This window comes from Sparus aurata, chromosome 5 (genome assembly GCF_900880675.1).
Source record: "Sparus aurata chromosome 5, fSpaAur1.1, whole genome shotgun sequence".
In the NCBI taxonomy this organism is placed as follows: domain Eukaryota; kingdom Metazoa; phylum Chordata; class Actinopteri; order Spariformes; family Sparidae; genus Sparus; species Sparus aurata.
Genome location: NC_044191.1, coordinates 15686143 through 15714114, shown reverse-complemented (window position 1 = coordinate 15714114; position 27972 = coordinate 15686143). Strand labels below are relative to the sequence as shown.

The following is a 27972-nucleotide window of genomic DNA, read 5'->3' as shown; positions in this document are numbered from 1 at the left end:
AAAAGTATATCCAAGATCATAATTCAGTATTTAAACCTGTTGACTCCTTTGTTTTCTATGGGACATCAACCTCTAGAATTAAACTGTGCAAAGATCTGATGACAAAGGCTACCATCAGTATGGACATACAACAATGAAAGAATTTTGAGCACATTTTTTTGTTTAATCTTGCCAGAAAGCACACATTTTGATAAATGGCAGCCAGTCTGGACAGCAATATTATGTGAAGAACAGGTGTGTTTGTTTGGGTTGATGAGTTTGTTGGTTGGTGTCAGGCCAGACCATTACAAAACCAATGGAACGATTTTTGGTGTTGGAGCAAGCAGGAAGATTCACAGACAAGTAGCTTTTAATGGGGAGTATATTGAAGCTGTAAATTAATATGAATCACAAGGGATGGTTAGTACATGGCACTATGCTTAATGACTTAAAGGTCCAGTGTGTGGGATTTAGGGGGCAGAAATGGACTATGACATACAATACATGCAATCCTGTTTTTAAAAGTGTATAATCACCTGAAACTGAATATTGTTGTGTTTTTGTTACCTTAGAATGAGCCCACCATGTTGCAGTGCCATGTTTCTATACTATCTCAGAATGGACAATCACTTGCTCTAGAGAGAGCTCTATTTAGGGGCCATTGTAGGGTAGGGCAAGGCAAAGGGTATTTTGTTGGTTGTAATCCACAAATTCGCTGCTAGTTGTGATTGCATCCTACATACTGTACCTTTATTAGCATTGCAGTGCACAGTAGTCAGCTGGTTTTGTTCAGAGTTTGAGGTCTGTGAGGTCTGTCGCTTGAGGATTAGGACAGGGCTTTTGTTAGAGGTTACCTGCCCCTAACAGAAGAGTAGAATCATCTTAAGCACTTGCTCTAAGCTTGTATCCTTCAGCAGTCTGTCCTCTGACACTGATATCAACCTTCCATACTGCTCTCGGGAACAGAGCAAACCTGTAGACCCCAAAAAATGCTATGTCATGAGGCGTCACCTGGATAATTAACTGTATTGCCATTGATTTGAATCTCTTACCCTACTTGTTTCTTTTTTCAGTATCATGTTACTAAGTTATCTACTCCTGACCAACACTGGTTATATGGATTGATATCATATTCAAGATATGATTACATGGAACACACGACGACCTGGTTATTCAGTTGCCTTTATACTTAATTCTAATACTATCCAGATTTGTGATCCTTCTCTTTCACATCCGAGGCAGTTTTTTTCAGTTCTGGAATTTTGTTAATTATCCATAGACAGAGTTGGGTTATGGTACTTCTGTTGTGTCTGAAAGGTTTTGACAGGATCCAGATGTCCTCTTTTAATCCTATCTTGAACAGCTGCATCTACAATTTAGAGATGTGATTTACCTGCAAAATTATTTTCTTCACTGCTCTGCATTCCTGCCACTGCTGACTAGGACTGGGAATCCCAGTTTGCCTAACTATATCGATAATATCATGATATAGCAATTCTGTGATAATCGATATATTGACATTCATATGACAATTGTCACAATGCCCTTAAAAGAGGTCTATTTATTCTCTGCAATTTGGTGTCAGTTTAACAGAATTTGACACAAACTGGGATGAAACACTAAACAAAAAGTTTGTGCTTTGCATAGTGCCTCTTTTACAAACACACAGACTGTAACTTGACATTGTCCACATTTCATAAACTGCCAAAAGTCCGAACAGCACAGTTCTGCCGCAGAACAAGTTTTTCAGTCAGTATATTACATTTAGTATACAACTATGACAACAAATTAGTGTAAAGAAAAGTTCTCCATAAAAGGCACATAAAAAATAAAAATTGTTGTGCTTTGCATGTTCATCTTCAGGAGCAGCAACTGATCAGCATGCTTTGAGGTGAGCCCACTTCTCTGAGTGGTGATTAGCACCGTTATAACTCTCGTGTATTCCCCTTGTTTGCAGCTCGTAGGAGTGCATTTCCCACTCATTATCATTAAATTGGCAGTGATTGTCACAGGCTCTGTGGCCCTTGAAGTCCATCCATCGTAGGTGAGCACAATTCTCTCTGCAGACTAGAGTGCATCCTCCACCGTCCCTCTCGTCTTATCAAAAAGAGCTGGAATAGTTGAAATGTTTTCTGCTCAGTATTTCATACCATGGTTCCAGTGCTTGTAGCATTCAGCAAAAACCTTTATTTTGGCCATGCTGTACGGATGGAGATCCTTCCAAATAAACCCAGCAATGGACTTGGCAGTACTGGCAGCCCTAGGGGTGAGAAAAGAAGCTTTGCTTTAAACATTTCATTCACTGCTGCAGGTTGACTTACAACGTGAGCATTACAGTAGCCACTTGGTCAACATGGAGATCAAGGTGGTGGTGTTGCAAGTGGCTTTGCATGTTCATGGTGTTGCCTGTGTACTTTACTTTTACAAGACAGTACTTACATATCGTGTAATCTTTATCAATTTTGTTTGTCCTATTAAACTTGGCTGGGGCGTCTTGGCTGGGGAGTCAAATTGGCAGGACAATCTGTTTAGTTTTTAAATAAAAATTTCAATATTTGGCACCAGTGTATCGATACTCATATCGCAAAGGAAGACAATACATTGACGTATCAATATATTTTCCCACCTCTATTTCTGACTGCTGGCATCCTTATCTGTAAGGATTATAGTCTCCATTTAATGACTAAAACATCAGTTTGGTTAAAGTGTGTATGTATTGATGATCTGTGGTATAATCTAAACGATCAGAGAACAGTCTAGATAGTACAATGTATACCCCAGGTGTAAAATGAGCATTGACATTGCTATTGCATGGTGTCTGGACAGAAGGACATCCTCATCACACCCACCTCTGACATCTGACAGGAGACAGCAAATGGACTAAACCTGATCTAGAGTCACTGGCCTGAAACAGTGGCAGGACATGGAATGGAGATGGTCACTTCCACGGCACTCTGTCATCTTAAATAACACTGTGTCTGTGAGCTGTATGCCTGTCTTACTTGATGGATCACAGCATAGGCAAAGACATGCCTTTCCCTCCTCTCTGGCATATGTGACTGGTGTAGAGCTAACTGTTTCCAAGGGCCTGAGCAGTGGAGTGATGGTGGACATCTGGAGTGGGTGGTGGGTGAGAAAGTTTGCATGGTTGGGCGAAACTTTGCATTGTGGTACAGGTACCTTGCTGTACTTCAATTTCACAGTCAAGGATAGATGCTGGTGTATTTTACATTTTATGCACAGAAATACATTTCCCACCATGTTGGACACGAGCTGTTGAACCTGTTTTATGATGATGTGGGAACAATAACACTCATTGTGCACTGTGTAAATTAGAGGCATCACGCACCATTAATCTCATAGCAGGGTGTTAACAAACGTCTTTCATACCAATGAATGACAAGGATTTATTTTGTGGACTATTGCTGGCACATTGCAGAGCATATACATTATTTCCTAAGTCCTAAATATTTCCCGTACACTTCAGACAGCAGTTTCCTTTATTCAGTGCTGGTCTTTCTTTGAGATCGCACTGCTCTTGAGTTGTCAACTTCATGTTGAATGTGCCTTGTCACAAGTAAAACTGATGCTAATGACACAACAGTGGTGGTGATCAAGCTGTCAGCCTGGCAGGCAGGCGTGGATGTTAGCTGGCTGTCACCATACCAGAGTACACACACCGCAGCACAATTGTTGTCATGCCTGGATGCTGATACTTCCTCTCATCCTCTCATGCATGTGGCTGAAATAAAGGACAAAATTGACCCTGTTTAAGAGAGAGTGGTTAAATTCTGCACCAGGGATGGAGCAGGTGTTTTAGTAAAACAATACTTTGTGAGTGGTAAAAGTCAAATTTTAAAAAGCTATCACAACAATGCAAATGATATAGTTATAAAAGACCAAACAACAGAATGAAATGGCAAAAATACAGTTATTGATATGGCTTCCTTGCACTTTTTGAGCTCTCGAGTGAGAATAACAGGTTGAGTTTTATTATGTTTTAACCAGTAGCACTTAATTGGACAAAGAGTGAAGGCAGGAACACAAAGAAAGAGACACCCTTGTTGAACCATAATGCTAAACCAGATCTGGTTTAGCATTATGGATCCGGAGTTAAATGAGCATCTGTTCTTCTATGATTTCTATTGTAGAGTAAATCCTACTGAATGTAAAAATCCAAAATACGTGCAGTGGATTGTATATGTGATTCCCCCCATGCTCAACAATAACAGACCATTAGTTGAGTAGTGAAACTGTCACACTTCCTCAGTCTGTTCTTTAAAATGATTTCTGTACATTTTCCAGATGGTCAATATTTCCTCTGTTAAATCATGCTCTCCGCACACAGGAAAAAAAGTAAGTCTCGGCAGACAGGCCTGGGCTAAAAATAAATCCAGTCCTTCTGGTGTGGTTTCGCTTGGAGAAAACTGGTTTCCTACACCAAGACACTGAAAAAAAGAAAACTCATCAGACTAATCCACAAACTGTGTTCTTGTGATATTTTAAGTTTGAATGTGTGTCATGACCCTCGTCACATTAGCCCCTCTACGTCACATCTCTATAGTAACCGTATTATCTAACCAGGCAGAAACACTCTACTGCCATTCATTCTGTTGTTACACTTAGTGACTGGTTTCCTGTGCGTCAGAGACTACCAGGCTACCAGTATCTCACTGGGAAGCTATTAGACATGTAAGCTTAGGTGTGGCCTCACTCTGGACCACTTTCACACACAAATCTGATGTGTGATGGAGGATATGAACACACACTAAAGCCTCCAGACAACTTTATGTAATCTAGTGTTCTTAACAGATTGTGTTATTATAAAGTGTTAAGTGCAGACGTCAGATTTGACATTTTGGACAGGATGTGGATTATCTGCTGTAATTTTCTAAATTCAGTTATCCTTTAGGATCCCTATAGACCCAGGTCCTGTATGACCAAAAGTCTTGTCACACCCTACCTCAAACATTGAAGCACTGCCTGGCAGAATAATTTCAGGGCAAAATGGTCCCATAAACTAAGGAACCAGTGCTGACTGGTTTAATTGTGTGCTTTGTGTGTTAACTATAGGTTTCATACCTCTACAAATTAAAAATAGATTTTATTTTTGTTCATCCAAGCCCTTTCATGGTTCGTTACACTTGTACGAAAACAAAACCAGATGTTATATAAACATATGGATGTTCTTCCATCGGCTCGATTGAAACGAAAATGAAGTAAATTACATTGGTATATGTCACATGCTTGTTTTCTGCCTTAATTGCACATTGTTATCCACCCAGATCTGGTTTAGCATTATGGTTCAACAAGGGTGTCTCTTTCTTTGTGTAAGTGTTCCTGCCTTCACTCTTTGTCCAATTAAGTGCTACTGGTTAAAACAGAGGAAATATTGACCATCTGGAAAATGTACAGAAATCGTTTTAAAGAACAGACTGAGGAAGTGTGACAGTTTCACTACTCAACTAATGGTCTGTTATTGTTGAGCATGGGGGGAATCACATATACAATCCACTGCACGTATTTTGGATTTTTACATTCAGTAGGATTTACTCTACAATAGGAATCATAGAAGAACAGATGCTCCTTTTAACTCCAGAACTATTATTCAGTAAAATATTGCTTCAGAGTAATCGAGTGATAGTTATTTTGTACATCCATGGGTACACTGCACTGGGGAGCTGCTAATAGCTCATTTGGCATTGTTTCAACGGTGCCAGTAGTGTAGTATTTGGCTTTGGACTAACAAATCACTTTGTTTCCCCAGATAAAAATGTCAGCTAAATGCCTGAATTTACAAAAGGTAAACAAGAAAGGTGGTGATAAGTAATAAGAGACTTCGGGGAGAGGTTATGAATAGAAATTCACGTCCTGTCAAACATGGACTTGAGCAGTTTTTCTTTGTGGTGTAACATTTTCGTTCCCCACAAACAAGAGTCTGCCATGTGTCTGAGTAAAAAAAAATATATATCTGAAGCTGATGCTTCAACACAATTTTTCAGTGGGATTGGCTACCTGGCTACGCTGCCAAAAATGTGCTCCTCTCTGCTTTGTCTGCCCGTCTGCCTGCCCCTCTTTTGTGAACCCTCAGAATGCACATACCCAGCTCAATTCAGTTTACCTCTTTTTGCAGAAGTGTAAAATAGGCTGCCTGTTACACAGAGATGTGCAGGTAAATAGAAAATGCTTTTTCTCCTGCTGGGATTGTTTGGATGAGAAAGAAGAGATGATGGCTCTATGTGCTGTTAGCAGTTAATGCATGTTTATCCTAGATGCTCACAGTGTCTGCAGAATATGTATGCATTAAGATTCAGTGTTACATTATGCCATTAATGATACGGAACTGGTTGAGAAATGACACATCATAAGGTTGCTGTAACCTCATTATTGCTGTAGAATGTTATAGAAATATTACAGTGGCATGTCTTCTCTATTGATCATATCATAGTGGTAGTCAGCTAAAGTCCTCAAGGGAGAATAATGAAACTATCAGTCACTGTTCTATACAGAGCAATATGACAAGGTGGCTAATAAACAACCAATTCAGTTGTATCAGTTTGGTTTCAGATGTAGTTTACTGCCAATCTAAATGTGGTTTTGATTGTGGTATTAAAATTTAGACTGCAATCTGTTTGGCTGCTGTACATCTGTCATCATCGTGCATCACCTTCACTTTCTGCCGACCCTTTTTTCTTCATTCCTTTTTTCTTTCTTCCCTTTTTCTTTTCCCCTCCCTTTCTAAATCACCCTTTCCTACACCATAACACTACCATCTTAATATGTCTTTTAATTTCTCTATCTTTTAATTATCTACAGGAACCCTCTGGAATCTGTCGTCCTATGAACCGCTGAAGATGGTGATCATCAACCATGGCCTGCAGACCTTGACCAACGAGGTCATCATCCCCCACTCAGGGTGGGAGCACGAGCCAAATGAGGACTCAAAGCCTCGTGACGCCGAATGGACCACCGTCTTCAAGAACACCTCCGGCTGCCTCAGGTAGGGCCAGCCAAAAATTGAATCAAGCCGATGTCCATTAATTCAACAAAGTTTCTGTATGTAGTCATGGATTTATTTAGAGATGGATGATAGTTAAATCAATTAATCAATTAATCACTCAATCACTCAATCAATCAATCAATCAATCAATCAATCAAACAATTAATCAATCAATCAAACTTTATTTGTATAGCACATTTTAAGCAAATAATCCAATATAAAGTGCTTTACAAGCACTGTATAGGATGTTAGGAAAACAAAGATGGGCGGTTAAAATAACAAAGAATACATGATAAAAGCTTATACAAGCAATAAGAAGAAGGTTACATGTACAGTGAAATGATTTTTATTTTAATGTTGGGAAAGTTAAAGAATCAGATGGATTCTATCGAGAAATATGAGAAGACTTTACAAATACTTCATTTTAGAGTCTCAAGTGTCCCATGAACTAAATGACAGTTTTAGTGACTTCTCCACATTGTTTCAATTAGAAACAAAAGTAGCATTTTTTCTCTGCTATCTGACATTTTACAGTGTAATTGATTGATGCCCCCTGATAATCAAAGTCTGAATAGTTAAATGCACAAAGGACAAGCTAGAAAATGGTTTACTTTTATTAAATGAATAAAGTCCTGGAAGAAATGAGGAAGAACACAGACAGACTTGTGGAGACAGATGGCAGATCTGTTCATGTTTGAGTTAGTTCAGAGGACACATTTTAGACATCATCCTGTTATTGTAGTGGGGATCCCTAACATGCCCAGGGCCTTGAAAGTTTGTTTTTATTAAGATCCCAGTTGTAGCCAGGGACAGGTGTGACATGTGAAACTCCACTTTGTTGACCCAGGGTCAGATTGAACTTATTTGGGTACTTAGAGAATTTATGATATGGCAGATGCTGTGTTCTTCCTTCCTGGCCCGTATCGTATGTGAAGTATGTTGGAAGTGTGTCTGTGGAAGGATTGTTGGGTGACTGGTCTTTCGCTTTAGGAAAACTATTTAAGTGACACCCCAAACTTCTACACCAGCCTAAATGTCTGCAGTACTGCTTTTTTTTGTAAATGGTTTTTAAATGTTTCTCTTTTCGTCTCTTGTTCTAACATGGCCTTCGCTACTTTATTACCACTCCACCCTGGGGCCAAACAAGTTACAATTAGATTAATCACACAAATAGAATTTGTCTCAAGCTTGTTAAGGCTTAGAGAAGATAAACGGAGCCCACAGTGCAAATTGTTGCCACGTGACAGCAAGTCAATGGGTTTTTTAAAACAATCTTAATCTCGTTATCTTTTCAATAACGTTGGTGAGAAAAACAACATGCAAATATTAGTATTACTTGGGATGAACAACATTAACTTCACTCCCATCACTGACCCAGGAATGACTCAGGCACACTGCTCTGCTCTGCTTGGACTGTTTTCAGTCACTGCAGCTGAAACCTCGAGCTGTTCTGAGGTCAGTCATCAAAAGTAGTGTTAACTTCTCCATTTCCACATTGATATCCCTTACTGCCGAAGTGGTGTGACTCACACAGCTGCTGACCCTTTCTGGTCCACCTGTTTTTAGGAACTGAAGGTCTTCTTAAGTCCCAGCTAGCTCCAGTCTGAAATAATACCTTGAATGTGCCCTTTACCTAAACTCCTTACCAACAAATACTGTGAAAGAAGACACAGCAATTGTCAAGGTCTTGTAGGTCCAGGCACATTTCTCTCAGCAAATAGGACGGTGCTAGAGGATGGTTCTTTGGCTTGAACCCGTCAAATGTAAAACATACCAATGTAATGTGTTGGTCAGTAAGTCACCTTGGAACGACCTTCAGTGGGTAATTATTGTGCTCACGATATGTGACCAACCTGTTGGTTAACAATACTGTCAAACTGGATTTCTTTTTTACTTCTGTGGTTGTCTGAGAGTATTAGTTCATAGTTTTGTCTAATTGGCCTAGTGAACATAGCAAAAAGTGGTCAAAGCAGAAAGAATCATTGCCTCTTTAAGTTGCTGCTCTGTCAAAATCTTGGTTTTGTTTGTAATCAGTACATCAGTCAATAAATCAATCGGGTGATTGATCAGACTTGAGGTGTGAGACTTTCTGAATTCACCCTCTGCATCCCGCCTGAAAAATGTGTATATGCTTGATTATTTAATCCTCCACTTACTTAATGTAGTTTTTATAAGAAGCACAAAGACTATCATTTTGTCGTACAATGCTGATTGTGTAATGATGAGTAAATTCATCTTGAATCCTGGCAGAAAAATAATCAGTAACTATTTTCAGAATATTTCAATCAAAATTAACAAAAATTCCCGAGTGCAGCTTCTGAATTGTATAATGTAGATAATATCAGTGAGATTAAGTCAGTCGGACAAAACAAGGATTTTGAAGGCATAAACTTGGGTTTTAGGAAATGTAGGGGCACTTTTTGTTTCCTGACAGTTAGTCAACCAAACGATTAATCAATGAATCCAGAAAATATTTGGCAGATTAATCAGTATTTAATATGATTAATTGCAAGTTAACATCAGAGTTATTCAAAGCGTCCCTGTTTCCAAATTGATGCACTCTGCAGATTTTGTGTAAAAGAGCATCAGCCGAATACCTGATATTCAACCTGAGAGCAATTTCAGTGTCTGACAGACATCAAGTGCACCTCAAAAGCTGCAAAATCTCAGTCAAACATCAATTCACATTGCACTTTTAAATGCCGCCGTCAACTCTGGATGACAATTTGAGTTCAACGAATTCCTGTTATTAACTTCCAGGCAGTTTTCCCTCCGCAAGTATCTCCTCTCCTCTACCTTCTCTGCTGAATCTGTCATTATGGCTCCAACTCAGAATGACAGACTGTAGTAAATTTTGACAGAGTGTGTGTATGTGGATTATCACGCCTCACGCCTGGCTGTGCTGTCTCCTCCAGGGCCGGCCAAGCCCGTCTAGACCGTAAATGCTGGACGGAGCGTCTCCTGGAGTAGACACCGCGGCGTGCTGGTTGACATCCAGAACAATCTAACATCCAAATCCTGCTCAGACAGAAAGTACCAGAATATATTTCACACATTATTGCTCTGCATTAGATGGTTTCCAGCTAGTTTGGAGAAAGTGTGGAAAGTTGCTCGTAGTTTAAAACATTTTCTGCTGAGTTGAGGAGCAGCATTAACAAACCAAGAGGGAATAAATGAAAGGGCTCTCATATAACTGAGAAAAAAGTCATAGAGAAGTCATGGATTTTACATCAGGGCCACAGTGGGAACCCTTGCGCTCACTGCCTCTTACTGTTTCTCATTGTCTTTGTCATGATTTATTTTATTATCTCACATCTTTCTTCTTACACTGTTTGTTTTTCACCTTCTTCCCAAAGCTCATCACCCCTGACGCCACGTATCTCACAGCCGTCACAGATAACAAAATCTTCCTGTCGCTCTCACTCCCCTGATGCAGGCCCTGCTGATGAGAATGGGTCTCCATGGTAACTTTGACCAAACCCACGGTTGCCTTGACGCAGGTTTTGTGCGCAGGGGAGAAGTGCTGATGCCAGGGAGAGTCTGTTTACGCACGCCAACAGAGAGGCAGCTTACACCTCAATAAAGCTGAGGGTAGTTTTATTATAATGGCCTCATCTGTCGATAGGGCCGGCTTATTTACGGTGTTTACATTGTGGGCTAAGTGAGGGGGGAACAATGTGTGTGTATGTATGTGTTTTCTTTGGTGGTGTAGACCATGGTTAGGTATCAAGAGCTGGCTCTGAATCAAAACTGGTCCCAGTACAAGAATCAGCAAAATCATCAGAGACGGAGCAGGGACCCCATGCTACATATATTGTAAAATATATCCTGCTGCATGTTAAAGTGGGACAACAATAATGTGTAGGGTGACCTATAGTGCCAAGTATAAACAAGTCAGCAGCAGGTATAGCATGCCTAATGTTGAATAGCACATATTTCTTTGATCAACTTGACAACCTGTCCCAATTTCTGAATTTAACAAGCATTTTTCACCGCAGACATTTTGACATGTCATAAAGGGAAAGTTACAGGTGTTGCTGACATTTACAACGACTCTGTTCTATTCAAGTGTCCCAGAAAGATGTGACAGAGAGACATTGTGACCGTGAACTAGCATTAACAATATTTGAACCTTAAATGGAAGCAGCTGAATGGAATTCTGCCATCATATTCACAACGTATTTTAGTTGATTTTCTTGCTCAGATAATAAAAGAAGAATTTGAATTTACAAATACAAGGCAGGATCTATTGACTGAATCAGAAATCCTTTCTGTATCGATAAAATCTAAAGGATCTCCAACCCCAAGCTACACATATGGTCCTGCTGCGTTGCCACTGACCTTGCAAGACGATGGCAGATGTCAGCCATGTATCCATCCATCTCCATCCATCTCTATCAGTCGTGCTCCATTCTTTTCATCCCAGCTGCTCTGTTGTCCTCTGACGGCCACATGACTCTTAGTGACCTTCACACCCACACTTCATCGGATAAAGCCGACACGCTAAAGACACATCCAGACCACAGTGACAGACTGTCAGTGTCTGTACAGACACAGAGTCCTCTGAGCGCATACCAACTTATTCTTTTAGCCTCTAATAATGAAACACTTCTCACAGCTGAAAGTGGTCCAGACATAATGAGAGCAAAAAAAATGTATCCGGATTTGTGAAATGCCACAAAAATGATATACATGTACAACTAGATGGCCTGGATACTTGGAAAATGAAAGCCTTTTCTTAAATTGGCAATGAACTATTATGGTGTCTCTAATTCTTTTTGCCTTTGAGAGAACAGAACATTTAAAACCAACAAAGTCATATAGATAACTATTTCTGGGTTAATAATAAAAGCCCTTGTGTTTTCAAAAATGTAATTTCTTCAATTTCTGCACGTTTGTCACAGAAAAGGGAATGTCCTTGTTCACTTTTAAACTGCAGTATCGTTGTAGTTTAGTATTTCGTCATTGTATTCTTTGACCCTTAAAAGATGAGAGGAAACAGAATGTAGGTAGCGATCTCGAGCAGACAATTAATCTGCAGTTAGACGAGGAAAGAAAACGTTCTGCCTCAGCTAGGCTTTTCTACAATGGCTTTCGTCAAGAAATGTTTGGGACATTGAATTGAGATTTACTCCTGAATGCTTTGATAAACACATAGATATTTTATATACATCCTGGTTAAAGTCTAAACTACTGTTAATTTGTCATTTACTAGATTTAGTGCTGACAAAACCCATCCACAGAAATACTGCATCTGTACAAATAACAAGACTAAGACACAGCAGTTCTTTAAGTTAAATGTACACAGTGACAATGCAACATACAACACGTGTATGTTCATATAAAAGGGAAATGTTATGGATGCAAAACAGAATCAATGCATGATGTGATGTGTGTTTGTTTTTTGTCCTTGAAACACTAAAATGAAAGCTAAATTTACTGTTAAAAACACTAGAATAGAGATTTAATCAGCAGACCTTTTTTTGTTCGCTAATCTGTGAATCAAAATAGAGTGACAAAATAAATCACTGTGAAGATGTTTTTCTATTAGCTTATTGGATGAGGTTTCACAAATCCAAAGTTGACTGATTCTTACAACAAACATTCTGGTCCCCACAACTAATCATTAGGTCACAGTGATTTCTGATGTCTAATTGCATTTGAGGTTTCTCACATGGAGAGGAACACCACAACAGATGGTAATCCTTCAGATAGATCAGTAATCACCAGAGCCTTTAGACACTCACTAAATATTACTCCACCAGATAATCTGTCCAGTGACAGCAGCACCTTCCAGCACTGTCTCCACTGACAGATGCACTGTCCATAAACCTTCTGCCAAGACAACTGCTCCCTGAAAGACTCCTGGAAATGAAACAGCTGACAATAAAACTCCAAAGTCTGTCTGCCCTGAGACACACTCCTGTCAAATAAATCCAAGGCGGGTGCTCCTCTGGCTCTGTTTACAGGAGAGGTGGTGGCTGTTTTCTGACAGCTGAAGACGTATGGGTTTGGTTTATGAGCAGGTCCAGATGAGCGGTGATGTCTGCCTGGTCTCTACCAAAAACTAGTTTTAATTAGCACAAACTGCGGGATGGGTCTGTTCCTCCCCCGTCCATAGACAAATGGCAGAAATACTGGTAGACTGGCCAAGGAGAACAGAAGGTGTCACGCAGGTGTAGTTATTGTGTCTGCATTGATTCCTACTCATTGTGTAGGTCAATAGGTGGAAGTGGACATCCATTATGACATGCAAATTAATAACAGAGTACAGAGGGATTATTCTAATTTGATTGTTATACTGCACAATATGACTTATGTCCTTTCTTGTTGAACCGAAGCATCCACGTGTGAAGCCGCGCTGGATGTGATATGTGTTTCAGTCCACACTGCACAATACAGCGCTCCAGCTCTGCTTACCTCCGCACGGCTGCCACTCTTCCACAGTACTAACTGGGGGTCGGCTAATGGGATTATGTGGGTTGGAAGCCCTCATAAATGAAGTTCCTGGTGAGGAGCGGGGAGCCCCAGCTATCCCTTAACCCTCTTTAAAGCCTTGCCTTTCACAGTCAGTCAGACAGCCGCAGTAAGACGGCACTAGCATTGCTGTGCTCAGGGCGCTAGCTCACGTAACAGAGATGGCATTTGCCTTTGTTGCAAAAATTTTCTTAAGATTATTCTTAAAGCAATCAGGCTTTATGACTTTGTTCTTTTGAGGCAGATGGGCACCATGTGAACCCAAATGATAGCGTGGTTGGATTAGAGGGGTACTGGTTTGCTGATATTGACTGTCATACTGTCATCCAGTCTGTAAACTTGTTGCTAGTGGAATCATTAAACCTGTGAGGACAGTAATGTTGCATACTGGTCAGAAAGAGCACAAACAAGAGAACAAACAAAATAGCAACCCTCCCGTATGTCATGAAACTCAGCTGTTTGATGGACTTAAAATGATTTCTTTGTTTGGTTAATCATACTCCCAATCTTTGATTAAGCTATGTATATTAGTGCTAGTAGCTGTAGTAACAGCTTTACTGCTGGCAGTGGCAACATCTTGTTTCAACAGTTTGTCAGATTGTGGCGCTTTTATCTGATGAAAGCTAATTTTAATTGAACATAATGAACACTGGCTTAAAATAATTATGTTTGGCAACAACAAATTAGAAATATTAATCTTTTTATATTGCACTGTAAATACTCACAGTAAGTCAGAATTTTTAGATAATACAAATCTCTCTTCACAGTCTTCCTAAAATATGAATCGTATGTGCTTCTGCAGAGGAGCAGTGTTCAGAGCAGCTGTATGACCTGTCTGGTATAGTGCAGTCCAGTATAGTTACACCTGGTTGGTGGTCTCTCGCATGCCTTTGTCCTGTTTACTGACAGCGTGTGTGTTTCTGACTTTTCTTTTGTAAAGAAACGTGAGCTCAGACGGGGCAGAGGCTCGGCGCAGACTGAGGGAATGCGAGGGATTGGTGGACGCCCTGCTGCACGCTCTCCAATCAGCTGTAGGGAAGAAAGACATGGACAACAAGGTAGGACAACTTTTGACTCATCCACTAAAAAACATATTTAATGCAAATGGTCCATACAACTGTTTCCTCAGTTTTTTTGTCTTGTAGTTACAAAGACCATATTTGAGGACCAGACAGTGGATACTAACTTTTCTGCCTCTCTTTCCCTCTAGTCTGTGGAGAACTGTGTTTGTATTATGAGGAACCTGTCCTACCACGTCCACAGAGAGGTGCCGGGGGCCGAAAAGTTCCAGGAGCCCTCAGCGCTACAGGCCCCTGGCTCAGCAGGACCACAGAGGAAGAAAAAGGATGATGCCGGCTGCTTTGGAGGCAAGAAAGCCAAAGGTGAGGGTGAAGAAAGATAGAAATATGGATCAGAATCAGAATCATACATTTGATAAATTCATAAATGAGATGTCTGCTTCTGTACCTACTACTGAAAATATATTAATAGTAGAAAACTTTAATAAATGTATATCTTAATTAGGATTGGTATTGCATAACAGGCATCTTAGGACTAATTAAAAGACGTATTCATAATGTAAGTGAGGAACATTTTGCTTCAATGATCGGTTGGAGCTGCCTGCAGTGTTTTCACAGTCTTAATTATTGTTTTCACCTTTTGCCTTCTTGCATTTATTTATTTTTCTGAAATCTGTGGGCTGTAAAAATAATTGACAGTGAGCAGCTCAGTTATTCAGACAGCTGGATTGCAGAGATACCATTCTTTTCTTTGTCGTATTTCAGTTCATTGTTGCTTTTATGCGAGCAATGGGCTAATACAAATCCTCTTGGCAATGGCGACATGCGTGAAATGTTAAGTAATCTGTTATCTAATGTGCAAAAAGACTATATATTTTTTGCATGTCTCAAATGCCATACTGATCTCAGCATTCTCATGAAAATAAGGTTTAACTTTTAATTATTTAAACTGTTCCCTCATTTGGTCATTGAGCCAGAAAACGTATATATATACCATGTTCAACCTTGTGTAGTCTCTTCAATTTGTCAATATTATTAATTAATTTAACAACTTGGTTTCAACCCTATCTTCCTTGTGGCTTTTGGTTTTTATAGAGAATTTTACATGCTCAGAAATGCATTAAACAGTGAGAAAAGACATCACATAGAAAGAGACAGAAACCAACTCAGGTAAACAACAAATCAGTGCCATTTGTTCCAATTCAGCTATCATAGTCAACTCCCGTCATCAATACAAGACTGATGAGACACTTGTGTTCAACCTTTTCAGCAATAGACGCCCGCAATGGCACCGTCTGCTGCATCAGGAGCTGTTCGTTGTTATTGACTCTTCTTAACAGATGTGCCATGTACGCACGTGTCTTAATCAGCATTCTCTCAGGCTGTTAGCTAAACAACACCGTTATCTCCCCGCCGTACAACAATAACGGCTGCCATTAATCAGTCAGCCAATGAGGTGTGACCACCAGCCAGTGACCCTTGACTTCTAACGACGCATTGGAGAATCCTTTCAGTTCAGGGGTCAGCGCAACACGATAGCTTCCATGTACACAGACGTATAAAGACACCACCAATTAACCACATAGATACTCCAGCACACACAGACACACACTCTCAGTCACTGAATAATGTGATGTGTTTAACTGCTGCAGACCCTGAAGGTGTTCTTTGAGGCTCAGGTACAGAAACATTAAATGCAGCTATAAAGAAGCATGGAGGCGGGTGGTTAAGTAACACTGGCGGCAACATGCTCCGTAATTTGTTACCTTAAGTAGGCTAAGTTTGGCTTCCTCTTCAGTTTAATGTCACATTTAGTACGAAGTATACCGTCATGACGAATGTGCATTCAGCAGCTCAAGCTTTTTTTTTTTTTTTTTGCTAATAAACCGGCTGATTCCTTGCTGTTATTTCCATCTCTTTGAGCGCATTTCCGTTCTTCCGACAGGCCTTTTTAATCAAGCACTTTTACAGACGGTGGCAGTTTGTGCTGTTTTTATCTAAATGTTTCACTGTGACTCTCTATCCTACCCTCCTGCCTAACTGTAGAAGCTGATTTTTTTCTTCCTTGGTCATTTCTTTTCTTCTTTTTCGTCCTTTCTATTTCACATGCTGCATTATCTTCACATCTTTTCCTATTTTCCCTCAAGTTTCATACTTTCCTGGCTACTTGACTGTTTCTTTCTGCCTCTCGCTTTCTCTCTAAAAAGCTATCCCACTGCTGCCAACTCTTTGAACGTGCTTCTCAGAGAACACCTATGGACTGCTAATGGCTTCCCTTCTAGCCTCGCTTAAATCTCAAAAGCACTCTTTCCTCTTTCACTCTGTGCCCTTCTTTCTCTGTTTTTGGCCTTTTCGCTCCTTCTCCTTCACTCTTTCACTATTCCTATCCAGTAAAAGATGACTTCTTTTTTTTTTTTTTTTTTTTGAGAAAATCTGTTGCACAGCTCCTTGACACTCACACACGTCTTTTTCACCATGCCTCTTCTCTCTTCTCCCTGCTTTGTGTTTTTTGGCAATGCTGCTGCTTCCTTGGCTAACTATAGAGGAATGGTTTAATCAAGGTGAGTGTCTCCCCTTCAACCCTTCTCACTTCAGTCCTCCCCCTCCTCCCCCTCCTTTCCCTCCTCCTCTTCATCCTCCTTCCCCCTGGCTGTAGAATATAGTTAGAAGTAGTTTTGGATGTCCTCCAAAAACCTGACAAAGTTCCAAGAACTTCAAAAATTTGGGATGTTTTCACTCATTCCACATGCATTTCTTCACCATACCTACCCAACTTTGCACTCAGTATCGTAGACTCCACTGCACACAACCTTCACATTATGTTAGAATTAGTCGTTTCTTGGTCCTTATATATGTGAAAGGTAAAGGTTAAACGGCTCCTGGTCAAAGAGGTAAGTCTATTGCAGTGTCTGTTGGATGGGTGGAAAGTAGAGCTTGACTAATCAATTGAGTCATAGATGTAATAAAGAAAATCAAAACCTTATATCCATCCCGAAAATCTGATGAGTTCTGCTGTCTTATTGACTTTGGATGAAACTAACTCCCACACCAATGAATAACTGCTATATCTAACATGAGACCTTCACCCCCTTTGTGTTGTACGTAAGCATAAATGTCAAGCTCTGCTGCAGACACGGTTCCTCTGTGTGTTTGTTTGTGTGCGTGTGTGGGTGTTTGTATATAGAGGCTTTGAATGATATGGATTATTTACGGCTGAAAAAGATTTGTATCGCAGATGACAATATGTACGTTTTTGTGCCATGAATCGCTTACTTTAAAAATGAAGAGCTTCTCCTGCAAAAATGTAAAGGTTGTCATTCTTTTACACAATAAATGGCTAAATTCACTATTTGGAAAGGCTTTTAAGGAACAGTTTGACATTTTGGGAAATTCTCTTATTCAGTAGTGATTCATAATTCAGAAAGTGAGATAAGACGATTGATACTACTAAACTGTGGGTTTCCCGCAAAGGACTTGGGTCTGATTTCCCGTGACGGTCCAAAGGATGTTTAGAGTGCCTCGTCTCAGTGCCTCTCCACTGACAGAGAGCAACAGTAGATAATGTTATCTCAGAAATGAAGTCTGCTAACATCCAGCACGATACAGGTGCTCCACAGAGCCCCTTTTACAATGTGTTGATGAGTGAGGTGGTGGTGGGCAGGTTTTGATACCTTAATACAGAACAGTGCTAGCTGTGTCTTCCTGCCTCCAGTATTGACGCTAACCTGAGCTAATCACTTCCTGGCTGTAATTTTATATGAAGTGTACAGCAACATGGGGGCGATATTGATATTATCAGCTGCAGGTACTCTCAGCAAGAAAGTGAGTAGTGAGAAGTGTTTATTTCCCAAAATGTCAAACCATTCATTGGAGGTAATTTCTGATAGTATTGTTGGTGTCCAATATCCATCTACTCTTATCCCAAAATAGAGTTAGCAAATAGCTTAAGGGAGAAGGACTATAGTGTTTCTATGGCAAATTTAACTAAAAACCCAAGCATTTTGTATCCACCCAGACTGGATAATTAAAAATTCAAGTTGGTGTTTCTTATGTTAAGACAAGCAAACTTTTGGCCATTGATAATATCACGACATGCAGATAACCTCTCCTTTTTGTACTTTGTACGTTTTTTTTTAACATACAGAGAACAACAGCCTCCTTCTCATTCCTTTCTCTGTGCCACTGTTTCCAATATCATTCACATTTGTAAATATCGGGGTGATGGTAACTCCTTGATGTTTAAAAGCCGTTTTTGATGATGGGTTAATGAATCTGCCCACTGAGGCCCAGCTCAAAAATTTGCAAAGTAAATGTTCTACTGATGCAGATTAGAATAAATCATGATAATTCATGATAATAACTAATAATTCAGGATTAAGATTCTCACAATTATCAGAATGTAGATCATGTATATGTGTTTGTATATTGGAGGAAGACAGCATCAACCATCTGATAACCTGTTTCACATTCAAAAACAGTATCCTTGAACATTGATTTAGGCAACTTAAATGTATGGATGTGTTTTGTGAAGTCCCCACTCCGTACATTTCACTTCCATCTAGTTGAGGAATCTTTTTTTTCTGTCTCTATTTCTCTGTACTTTCCCATGGGCATGTCCATGTGCATGTAAGATGACCATTAGCCGGATGAGCTGCAGTCGCCCTCACCCCTTCTTCTCCATTTCCCTTCCTCCACTGCATTATTCAAGCCCCCTTAGGAATTACTGCTATTACAGTGGGAACGTGTAGGCATGTAATAGTGGAAAGAAGGTGTGTACAGTCATACATGTGCCTGTTTGTGGTCTTGTGCTCATACAGTTTCTCGTATATATGCCAGTTCATCTTTGTGAAGACACTGGTGTTCTATCTGTAGTCAACAGCAGGCAGTGTGGAATCTATGTGTGTGTTTGAACACATCACGCTTCTAGCTCTCTGTACTGTGTATAAATGCAAACCTCCATGCTCTTTGTGGATTTCTCTTTGTGCTGTAGACCTTGATTAGACCGCTATGTCAGTTCAAATGGAGAGGTTTGTTTTTTACCATGAAAATAAATCACTGATAATAAAACAATAGGAAAATGATTCGATTTAAAGACAGAAGAGCAAATGAGCCAAACCCATTTGAAACCCATATCGGTCTAACACTGGTGTCACCAACATTGACTTTTATATTCCAGTTGCCTCAGGATATGACACTGACATCGTCTTCCCTCCTGTCTCTTCTATCCAGGCAGAAAAAACGGTGAGAACGACAAAAACTACGACACATTGGATCTGCCCAAGCGTGCAGAGCCGTCAAAAGGTAGGCCTCGTCTGTCAATCTAGACATCCATCGGTTAACACTTTCCCTCCTGAGTGAGGAAATGGAGTCTGAAAATGACAAGCTTAATTTAGATGTCACGCTGCGGGAGGAGACAGAGAGGAAATGAGTAAGATCTTGGGCATAAACGCTGGTGAAGACGCGGGTAATTCGTTTGGTTGGAGGCAGGTCAGATGTGTTGGTTGCCCAAAGTCTGGGAAGCCTTTGATGGAGGATGAAGCAGTCTTTTAATTTAGTATTGTTTGATGGTTTTGTGCTTTCACTGTGACTGTCGATGTTGGCAGTGTGTGAGAGCATCTACTCTGTGAGCCGTCTTTTTGTTTAATACTGCAGCATTGCACTGGAATACAAATGGCGATACAAAGACGGCCTGTTATATTGTTATACTGAGCTCTGTCACGCTTGTAGTTAATGGGCATACATTGTTTTATCTGGTGCATTGTAATGTGCTATGATCAATTGATGACTACTGCGTGGAGTCTTCTATCACTGCAGTCATTTAATATCGACAATAGTGCTGAAACAAGTGGTCGATTTAATTGAGTAGTCGATGGACAGAACATCGGCTACTATTTTGATAATCAGTTAACCATTTGAGTCAGCTCTTTAGCAGAAACATCAGTTTTTTTTTGGTTGCAGCTTTTCATTTGAAAGGATTTTTTGATTTTCTCTGTTTTGTAGAATTGAAAATTGGACGTTTTTGGGTTTAAGATTGCTGGTCGAACAAAACAAGACATTTTGGGATGTCACTTTGAGCTTCAGAAACATTTTATAAGACCAAATGATCAATCAATGAGTTACATAATGAAGAAAATGTAGTACCATATTGTAGAAAGGGAGATTCCCTGTCTTTATTGAACAGAAAGTAGAACTGGGTGCCAAATACTATGAAAGTATCAATCGCTCAATTCTCAGCTTGCGTTCAGAATCTGTGCCTTGAAACTAGCCAACAGGACATCCGTAAGGTTGTGATGTCGCAACTATGTTGTCACCACCCTCAGCCACGTCCCCAGCATACACATGTGCAGAACTGATATGAAACAAAGCAGGCTGTGCCGGCTTAGGCTTGTGAGGGCTGACCAATTACAGCAGACTCTGCTTTTGGAAAGCACAGGCACTAACAGAGCATTCAAGGGGTGAATAGAAGTGCAGCAAGAAAAGACATGAGAAAACTAATGTGGTTTTTGGGCACCAAAGCGTTATGTTCAAGTGTTTTCTACTCAACACCAAAAATATATATGAAAAAAAAAAATAAAAAAATCTGCGTCAGCTTTTGCACACCTGAAGATCGACAGGTGTGTAGGAGAAGACTAAGGGCTGTCAAAATCGGGAGAAAGATAGAAGATAGAACAGATAGTTCGGCATATAAGATCTCATAAAATAGCAAATTATTATTTTTGCACTTCAGTTTTTGTCCAGATTAAACAACCAAGAAATAATATTTGAATAAGTGAATTTTAAAGGGAGCTGGTTAGCAGTCTTTTTTCTCCTTTGGGCAAAGCCAGACTTGCTGTTTGCCTCTGTTTAATGCTAAGCTAAGCTAAACAGCTGCTGGCATTGGATTTTTATTTACCATACAAACATTAGAGAACTTTCCCCTAATTAAAAAGCAAATTAATGTTGCAAAATGCTAAATGAATTTGGGTTAGCCCTCTCGGAAAGATTAAGCACAGCTACCTCGATATAAACGAAATAGAAATCCTGATGATAGCTGACCAGTTTCTATCACCTCACGGCATACAGTGTTACATTTCAAACTGAAACAAAGCCTGCAAGTCATAGTGCAGTATCTGCAGCATTGGGTTCACAGTTTTGCAGAAATTGTATGTTAGCAACACAAACAGCTTTACAGAAAGAGGTGATTTGCTGTTATTTGAAAAGTTCAATGTGCTGCTGCTGGGGCATGGAGTTCAAGGAAGTGTGCTTTTATTGACCATATTGAAAGAACAGTTGCTCCTCTCTTTTCCCCTCCTCTCCCTCTCCCCATGCAAGCTCACCATGTGGAGGTTATAATTGACAAGCTCAACCAAAAATGAGCATTATCTACTCACCCTTATGCCAATAGAAAGTCAGGGGACATTTCTGGAACTTCAGAGCTTTTCTAAAATCTGAAGTGGATGGAGACTAAAATATAAAAAATAACTCAAACAAAAATGTATATTAATATAAATTGGCTCAATAAAGCTTGTCCACCATAATCAAAGTCTCTGGAAGCCTTGAGATCTCAAATTGATTTAAAAAGATTTTATTTACAGCCTAGACACACAGACGTGTGCTCACACTTTTTTGGGTGAACCTATCCTTTAAGAGTACAGCTCTGTCCTCAAACTCAACAACTGGTTACAGCAGTCATGTGTGACTAACTGTGTGTATGTGCAGTCATTCTGTCTTTGCTTTTTGGCACTGACAGGCAGTTGTAACAGTCATAAAGGCAAATTAGTATGCAGCACACACATCAGTGCATCCGGATGCTAACAGAATGAGTATTTGTGTTTTAGCCCGCATAATGCCTCTCTGGAAAGAGAGGCATTATGCAAGAATTGTCCATCTGCCTAGTGGTGTCTCTGGAATTCGCCAGCGCTTGTTACACACCCTTATGTGGTATTTACACATCAGCACCTTCATCAATGTAGTGTCAGGCACTCAAAGTCAATACCACTTCCTGTTTGACTGTTAATTAGCCACATTAACATGGCAAAATGGGCTCTCATTAAACTAGATCACAATTAATTGCTGTGCTTTTCCAAGTTAAGCCGATTTTGCTTTTTTTTGTATCACTCCTAAAGTAAGGGGAAGCACACAAGCTCCATGGATGATAATTAATATTTTCCACTCACTGGGTTTTCATGGGTAAAAGCCAAGCTGGCATGCTGCAACTGTGGATCTATAGCGGTTACAATTGTGGTGCGATTACATTACACAATGTGCTAACAACACCCTTCGGAGTTTTGAATCCAGAGAAAGCAATTATCGTTATAGTCCTAAATGTCATGCACAGCTGAAATGTGTGTGTGGGGTTCACGTTTAGAGAGAGCGCTCTGCGTTTTCTTGCCCGCAGACAGACAAATCATGGTTGACGTTTATTAGCTCAACACACAGGCGAATTACAAGTGAGGATGCATGAATAACAAGGTTTATCATGATAACAAAACTCACATTGACTCTTAAAGCACATGCATCACTTTTCTCTTCTTCGGGAAACATCAGGGTGAAAGTGCAGATGAGAACATTACCGCAACAGTCATCTGGGTGCCTTGTTTGTTTGTCTATGAAAATCTATATTTGTGTGCAAGCACATACTCCACCCTCGGTCACCACCACATCCCCTGGTCATCTGTGGCAAGTTTGCAGAGACAGCAGCTCTTATTCGGTGGCGATGGCTAAGAGAGATATGGGAGATTACATGTGTATCCCGGTCCTGATCTGATGTCAGACAGAGAGAGGTCAGGACCAGGCTGGACCTGCAGTGGGCAATGATTAATCTTTTTGTTTTTGTGTGGATGTGTGTGCGGGAAAAGGAGAAGTGAGAGAGGAAGAACAAGACAGGAGAAACAGGCCTGGTGGGTATTTTTAGTCTCACAACAGTCTTGAATACAGTTTGATACATGCTTTGAAGGCTAAAGTCGGTGGTTTAATTGTTATGAATATCCTTATTTCTTTGTTCAGAGATTGTTTTGCCACATGAGGACAGAGGATTAAGCTGTAAACACAACAAACTTATAAAGGTGTTATGGAGAACAAACAGGCAACACTTGCTTTTTTACCCATCCGACAGACACAGAGCAATATTAGCATTCGTTTGGAGTTGTGTTATTGGAGACATGATGAATCTTAAGTCGAATATTCGCTTTACTTTAAACTCTAAGCTTGTCTCTTTGACGTCTGGTAAAGCCTGCCTACCGTGACTGTGAAGTGAAGCTAATTAGTAAAGTGCAACTGAACCAGAACAGTACACCTGAGGGCTGTAAAACCAAAACAATGAGCTGAAAGATGCTACAATGCCCCACAGACCTGAGGGCACTGCAGAGGGTTTGTCACTACGAGTGACCCCTTACACATTTAATTTAATTAAATTTATTGTTATTATTAGTATATTTATCGGTGCAGCATTCTGTTTTAACCTGTTCTCATTCAAAATAAAGATGGGTCAATAAAACTGCCCTTTGAAAACCAGAAATATGAAAAATGATTACATAATTTAGATATGTTTTGCAGCCTCATAAAGACAAAACTTGAATTTGTATAGATACACACTTTAAGTAAACTTCACTTCATTGTTGAGAGTTAAAAAATAATGTCTTGGCAGGGTAATTCAGGTTAAGGATAATGAAAATCCTCTCTCGAAAGCAAAAGTGAAATAGTGTTACATTGTAATACCACTGCAAAGCTTCTAGACTGTTCCAACATTCCCCACCAAATGCAAAATTGTTGCCATGACTGTTCTGTCCCTCACTAACCTTTACCAAGTAGTGCTAATGTTAGACGGAACCGAAAAAACAAGATTGAATTGTTGATGTACACATACAAAAATCAAGACACACATGGGTTAAAAGATTTGACAACTCTATTCATTATCAGCCAAACATAATTTCCTGCTCCTCTGCGCTTATTAAAAACTCTTGTTGATTCCATCGAAAATAATCACTGCTGTGTTGTCTCCACTTGTCTGGCCAGTGTCTCAGTTAATGTGATTCATCCTCCTACTTGATTTAGGGGCCACTTGGTCCTCCCTAATTGATTAAGAGAGTTATTTAGTCCATGTTGTTGCACCAGAAAGGGGACCTGTTGCAGGCACATACATCACTGGAGAAGTCCTAAGTTACTGGTGGCACATTTTTCTTTCTGTCCAGAACGGAGGCAGACAATTAGAGAGGGGTGGCTGTCACAAAAGTAATTAAGGGGTGTGAAAAGACGCTTTTCATTAAAGAGTGAGTGCAGCAGCCGCTGAGATGATGAAACATTTTCCTAGCAGTTAATTGAAGGCCAGGTCAAGGGAGGGAGGAGGGGGAAAGAGGTGAAGGTGTGATGTGTGATGACTGCGTGTCCCTCTTTTCTCTGAAGGGTTAATAAAAGCTTGAGTTAAAAATTAAATATTACAGATTTCCCCTTTTCTTGCAACCTGAGGAGCTGGTTGAGAGAATAAAGAAACTGCTATTGGCTGTCCTGGGAGGAACACGGTGCCTCAAATGAATTAGCGTATTACTTTTTATTCAACCTTCATCTCTTCCTTCCCTCCCGTCTTCAACTGTTCTCTCTTGTGTTCGTCTCTCTTCACTGTATTGTCAGAGCAGTGTCACGACGCAGGAGAGCGGAAAGAGCCTCATGTCCTCTCTGAGCATGTGAGTGTGTTTTCAATGAGCTCCAGTAACCGAAGCAAATGGGTGTGAGTGCCCGGATCCCGGTAAAGCTAGGACAGGAATTATTCGACCTTGACAGGTGAGGCAGTTGGGCTTTGGCATTTGTTTGTAGATGTTCATACAGACCGATCAGCTGGTAAAAGGTGTTTCAGGTGTGTTAAGATGACTATTTGTTGTCTTACTGTAAACACGACTCCTTTACATGTGTCTGCAATTATACCTGCACATATCTATCTATCTGTCTGTCTGTCTGTCTGTCTGTCTGTCTGTCTGTCTATCTATCTATCTGTCTATCTGTCTGTCTGTCTGTCTGTCTGTCTATCTATCTATCTATCTATCTATCTATCTATCTAAATGTTTACGATTTTAAGTACAGCTTAAGTTTACTCGAAATACAGTTCACTTAGTTAGCCATACACTTAACGATCGGACAGTAACACAAAACTCAGTACAACATTTTTTACCGTATCCTGTTACTGAAAACTGAAAAGTCTGTGGCTCACCAAAGTTACTAAAATTCATCCTGACGAGAACATGAATGTGTGCGTCGAATATCATCAAAGTCGATCCGGTAGCGGTGGTGCTTGAGAAAACGTCAGAGGATCCCCAAGTCTTTTAAAGATCCGCAAACGTCGGTACAAAATTCCATGTGAATCCATCCAATAGTTGTTGAAATACTTCAGTCTGGACCGGAGTTGTGGACTGACTGACCGCCTCAGTCAACTGAGCCATCCCCAGAGTCTTTCTGCTAGCATGGCTAAAATAAAAATCAACATATCTTTGAGTGCCGCATTATAGTGATGTCAATCAAAAGTACGTGTGCATTGCCAACTTAAAAAAATTCAGTGAACTCCATATTGCCTTCTGCATTTTACCCCTTGGCCACTAGTTTCTCAGTAGTATGTTTTTAATCTGAGAAACTAATTGGACACTTTGAACCACACTCCACACTTCCTCTGGCAGAGCTTATTGTCAGTATGATGAATCTTTTCCAACCTGCTTGTAGTTTCCAGTGAGGCTGATTGATCACAACTGCATTATATGGAGCTAATTAGTCATATCTGACTATAAGGGTAATTTGACTAAGCAATAAAGGCCTTGTATTTGAAAAGCCTCAGTGCTTTTCATGAGCCTGCCCTCTTGCTCTTACTCTTTTTCTTTCTTCCTCTCTTACTAATTCTCCTTTCTCCTGCTCTCTGCCACTTCAGTGCTCTCTCCATCCCTGGGAGATTTATTGCACTCCCCTCGCCTCACGAACGCACACCGAGCAATTGAGAAAACAGCAGTGTTTACCAAGATGACAACTGTATAACGCGTCTCGCTGCGTTGTCTTGCAAGCTGAGCATTTAATTTGTGGAGAGGTCTTAGCATTGACAAACAACACTAGTGCAAGCTGTTATGTATTGCATTGTGTAACCCTCTTTGATATCATCCCACTGGAGATCTCCATTTGTAGTCTAATGAACGCTGACTTGTTTGCTATCGGAGTCATCTCAGTCTCTGATGCGTCTCAGCTCTTGAAGTCGGAAAAAGTCAGGGGCTCAATTGAATTAAGGGAAAACGGAGCCTCGCTTTCATTTTCCATCTCTGCTGTTGTCGCCTCACATGGAGGAGAAATGTTTGACTTTATGGCTCTGTGGCATGAATCTGATTGTTCTATTTCTCCCCACGATATCTCTATGGTTTGTAAACTGCAGTAAGAAAAAAACAACCGTCTTGCCCAGAGGCATGATGAACGTCCTGTCGCAGTGAGTAAATATGTTCAAGAAGAATCCATTTTTTTAAGATAAAGCATCCTCGCATTGTTAACTGCTGCCAAGTCCGCTTCAGGGTAGAACAGTCGGGATGGAAGGGAAGGTTTTGGCCCGTTCTGTGTCTGCTTTACATCCCAAGTTAAAGCTGAATATCATGAATCATTTACTCTCCATCCCAAATTCCAGGCAGAGGTCTCATATAGACGCTCTCCGTTTTCATTGCTGTGGAATTTAACACCCATTCAGTGAGCGCTGACTCCTGGCCTCGCTGAGTTCTTGCTAGCTTGCAGCCTGTTGGTGAATCACGTACCCTTTTGTTCAGAACAAACACGCCGCTCACTTGCTCCGGTTGCATCCCTCCTCCCCGGTCCTCTCCCCTCACTCTCCCCCGTCACTTTTCACAGCGAAGTGAGACCCCAAATGACGATTGCTACCTCATGATCGTCTGCACTGGGACACGCAGAGATGGACTGTCACACGCAAAATGTGTCAACACAAACTAAGAGCAGGCATATAAACATATAACACTTGTAGAGACACATGCTCATGGGCTTTCACACATACTCTCTCGCTCTCAGCTTCTCTGCCATCTTTGACACATAGTCTCCACTCCACACGAGGTTGGATCCAGACTGTCTGGCACCTTGCAGTATATTACCCTCTGTCTCTCTGTGGTCTCAGTCCTGACATCTCCTTCGGCATTGCACCCTCCTTATGATGAGTATACAGTCGTCTCTATACATCGTCTCTGCGGTCTTTGTAAGACTGGATGCTGTCACGTCTAGAGAGAACTCTACCCTCCTCTGAGTAAAGGAGGCCAGTGTATCACGAGGTGTGAGGAGTGACTAATTAGTTTTATATCGCTGCTTAATTTTTTTGCCATAACCTTCAGATGGAGAGGTAAAGCTAAATTGGATGCAGACAAACAAAATCCAAAAAGAGGAATGGTATCCCAGGAGGCTTCCTAGTTAGATAAGGAATACATAAATATAAACAAAAACCTAGAACCAAAGCGTCAGATATAATCTAGCTCCTCTGGAATTTCCACTCAAACTGTTTGTGTGTAA

The 27972-nt window shown here is 40.4% G+C and overlaps 1 protein-coding gene across 12 annotated transcripts in view; it reads left to right on the top strand.

Moving 5' to 3' along the window:
• The window catches only part of arvcfb (ARVCF delta catenin family member b), a 223693-nt gene that overhangs the window by 159425 nt on the left and 36296 nt on the right, over positions 1 to 27972 (top strand). For 9 of the 12 annotated variants that reach the window (XM_030418250.1, XM_030418243.1, XM_030418245.1 and 6 more), the window contains 5 exons: positions 6796 to 6979; positions 14397 to 14514; positions 14667 to 14838; positions 17019 to 17036; positions 19705 to 19776. In XM_030418250.1, coding sequence (XP_030274110.1) covers positions 6796 to 6979; positions 14397 to 14514; positions 14667 to 14838; positions 17019 to 17036; positions 19705 to 19776 — 564 coding nt within the window. The remainder of the gene's footprint in view (positions 1 to 6795; positions 6980 to 14396; positions 14515 to 14666; positions 14839 to 17018; positions 17037 to 19704; positions 19777 to 27972) is intronic. The other 3 variants (XM_030418246.1, XM_030418244.1, XM_030418249.1) reach the window with 2 other exon arrangements.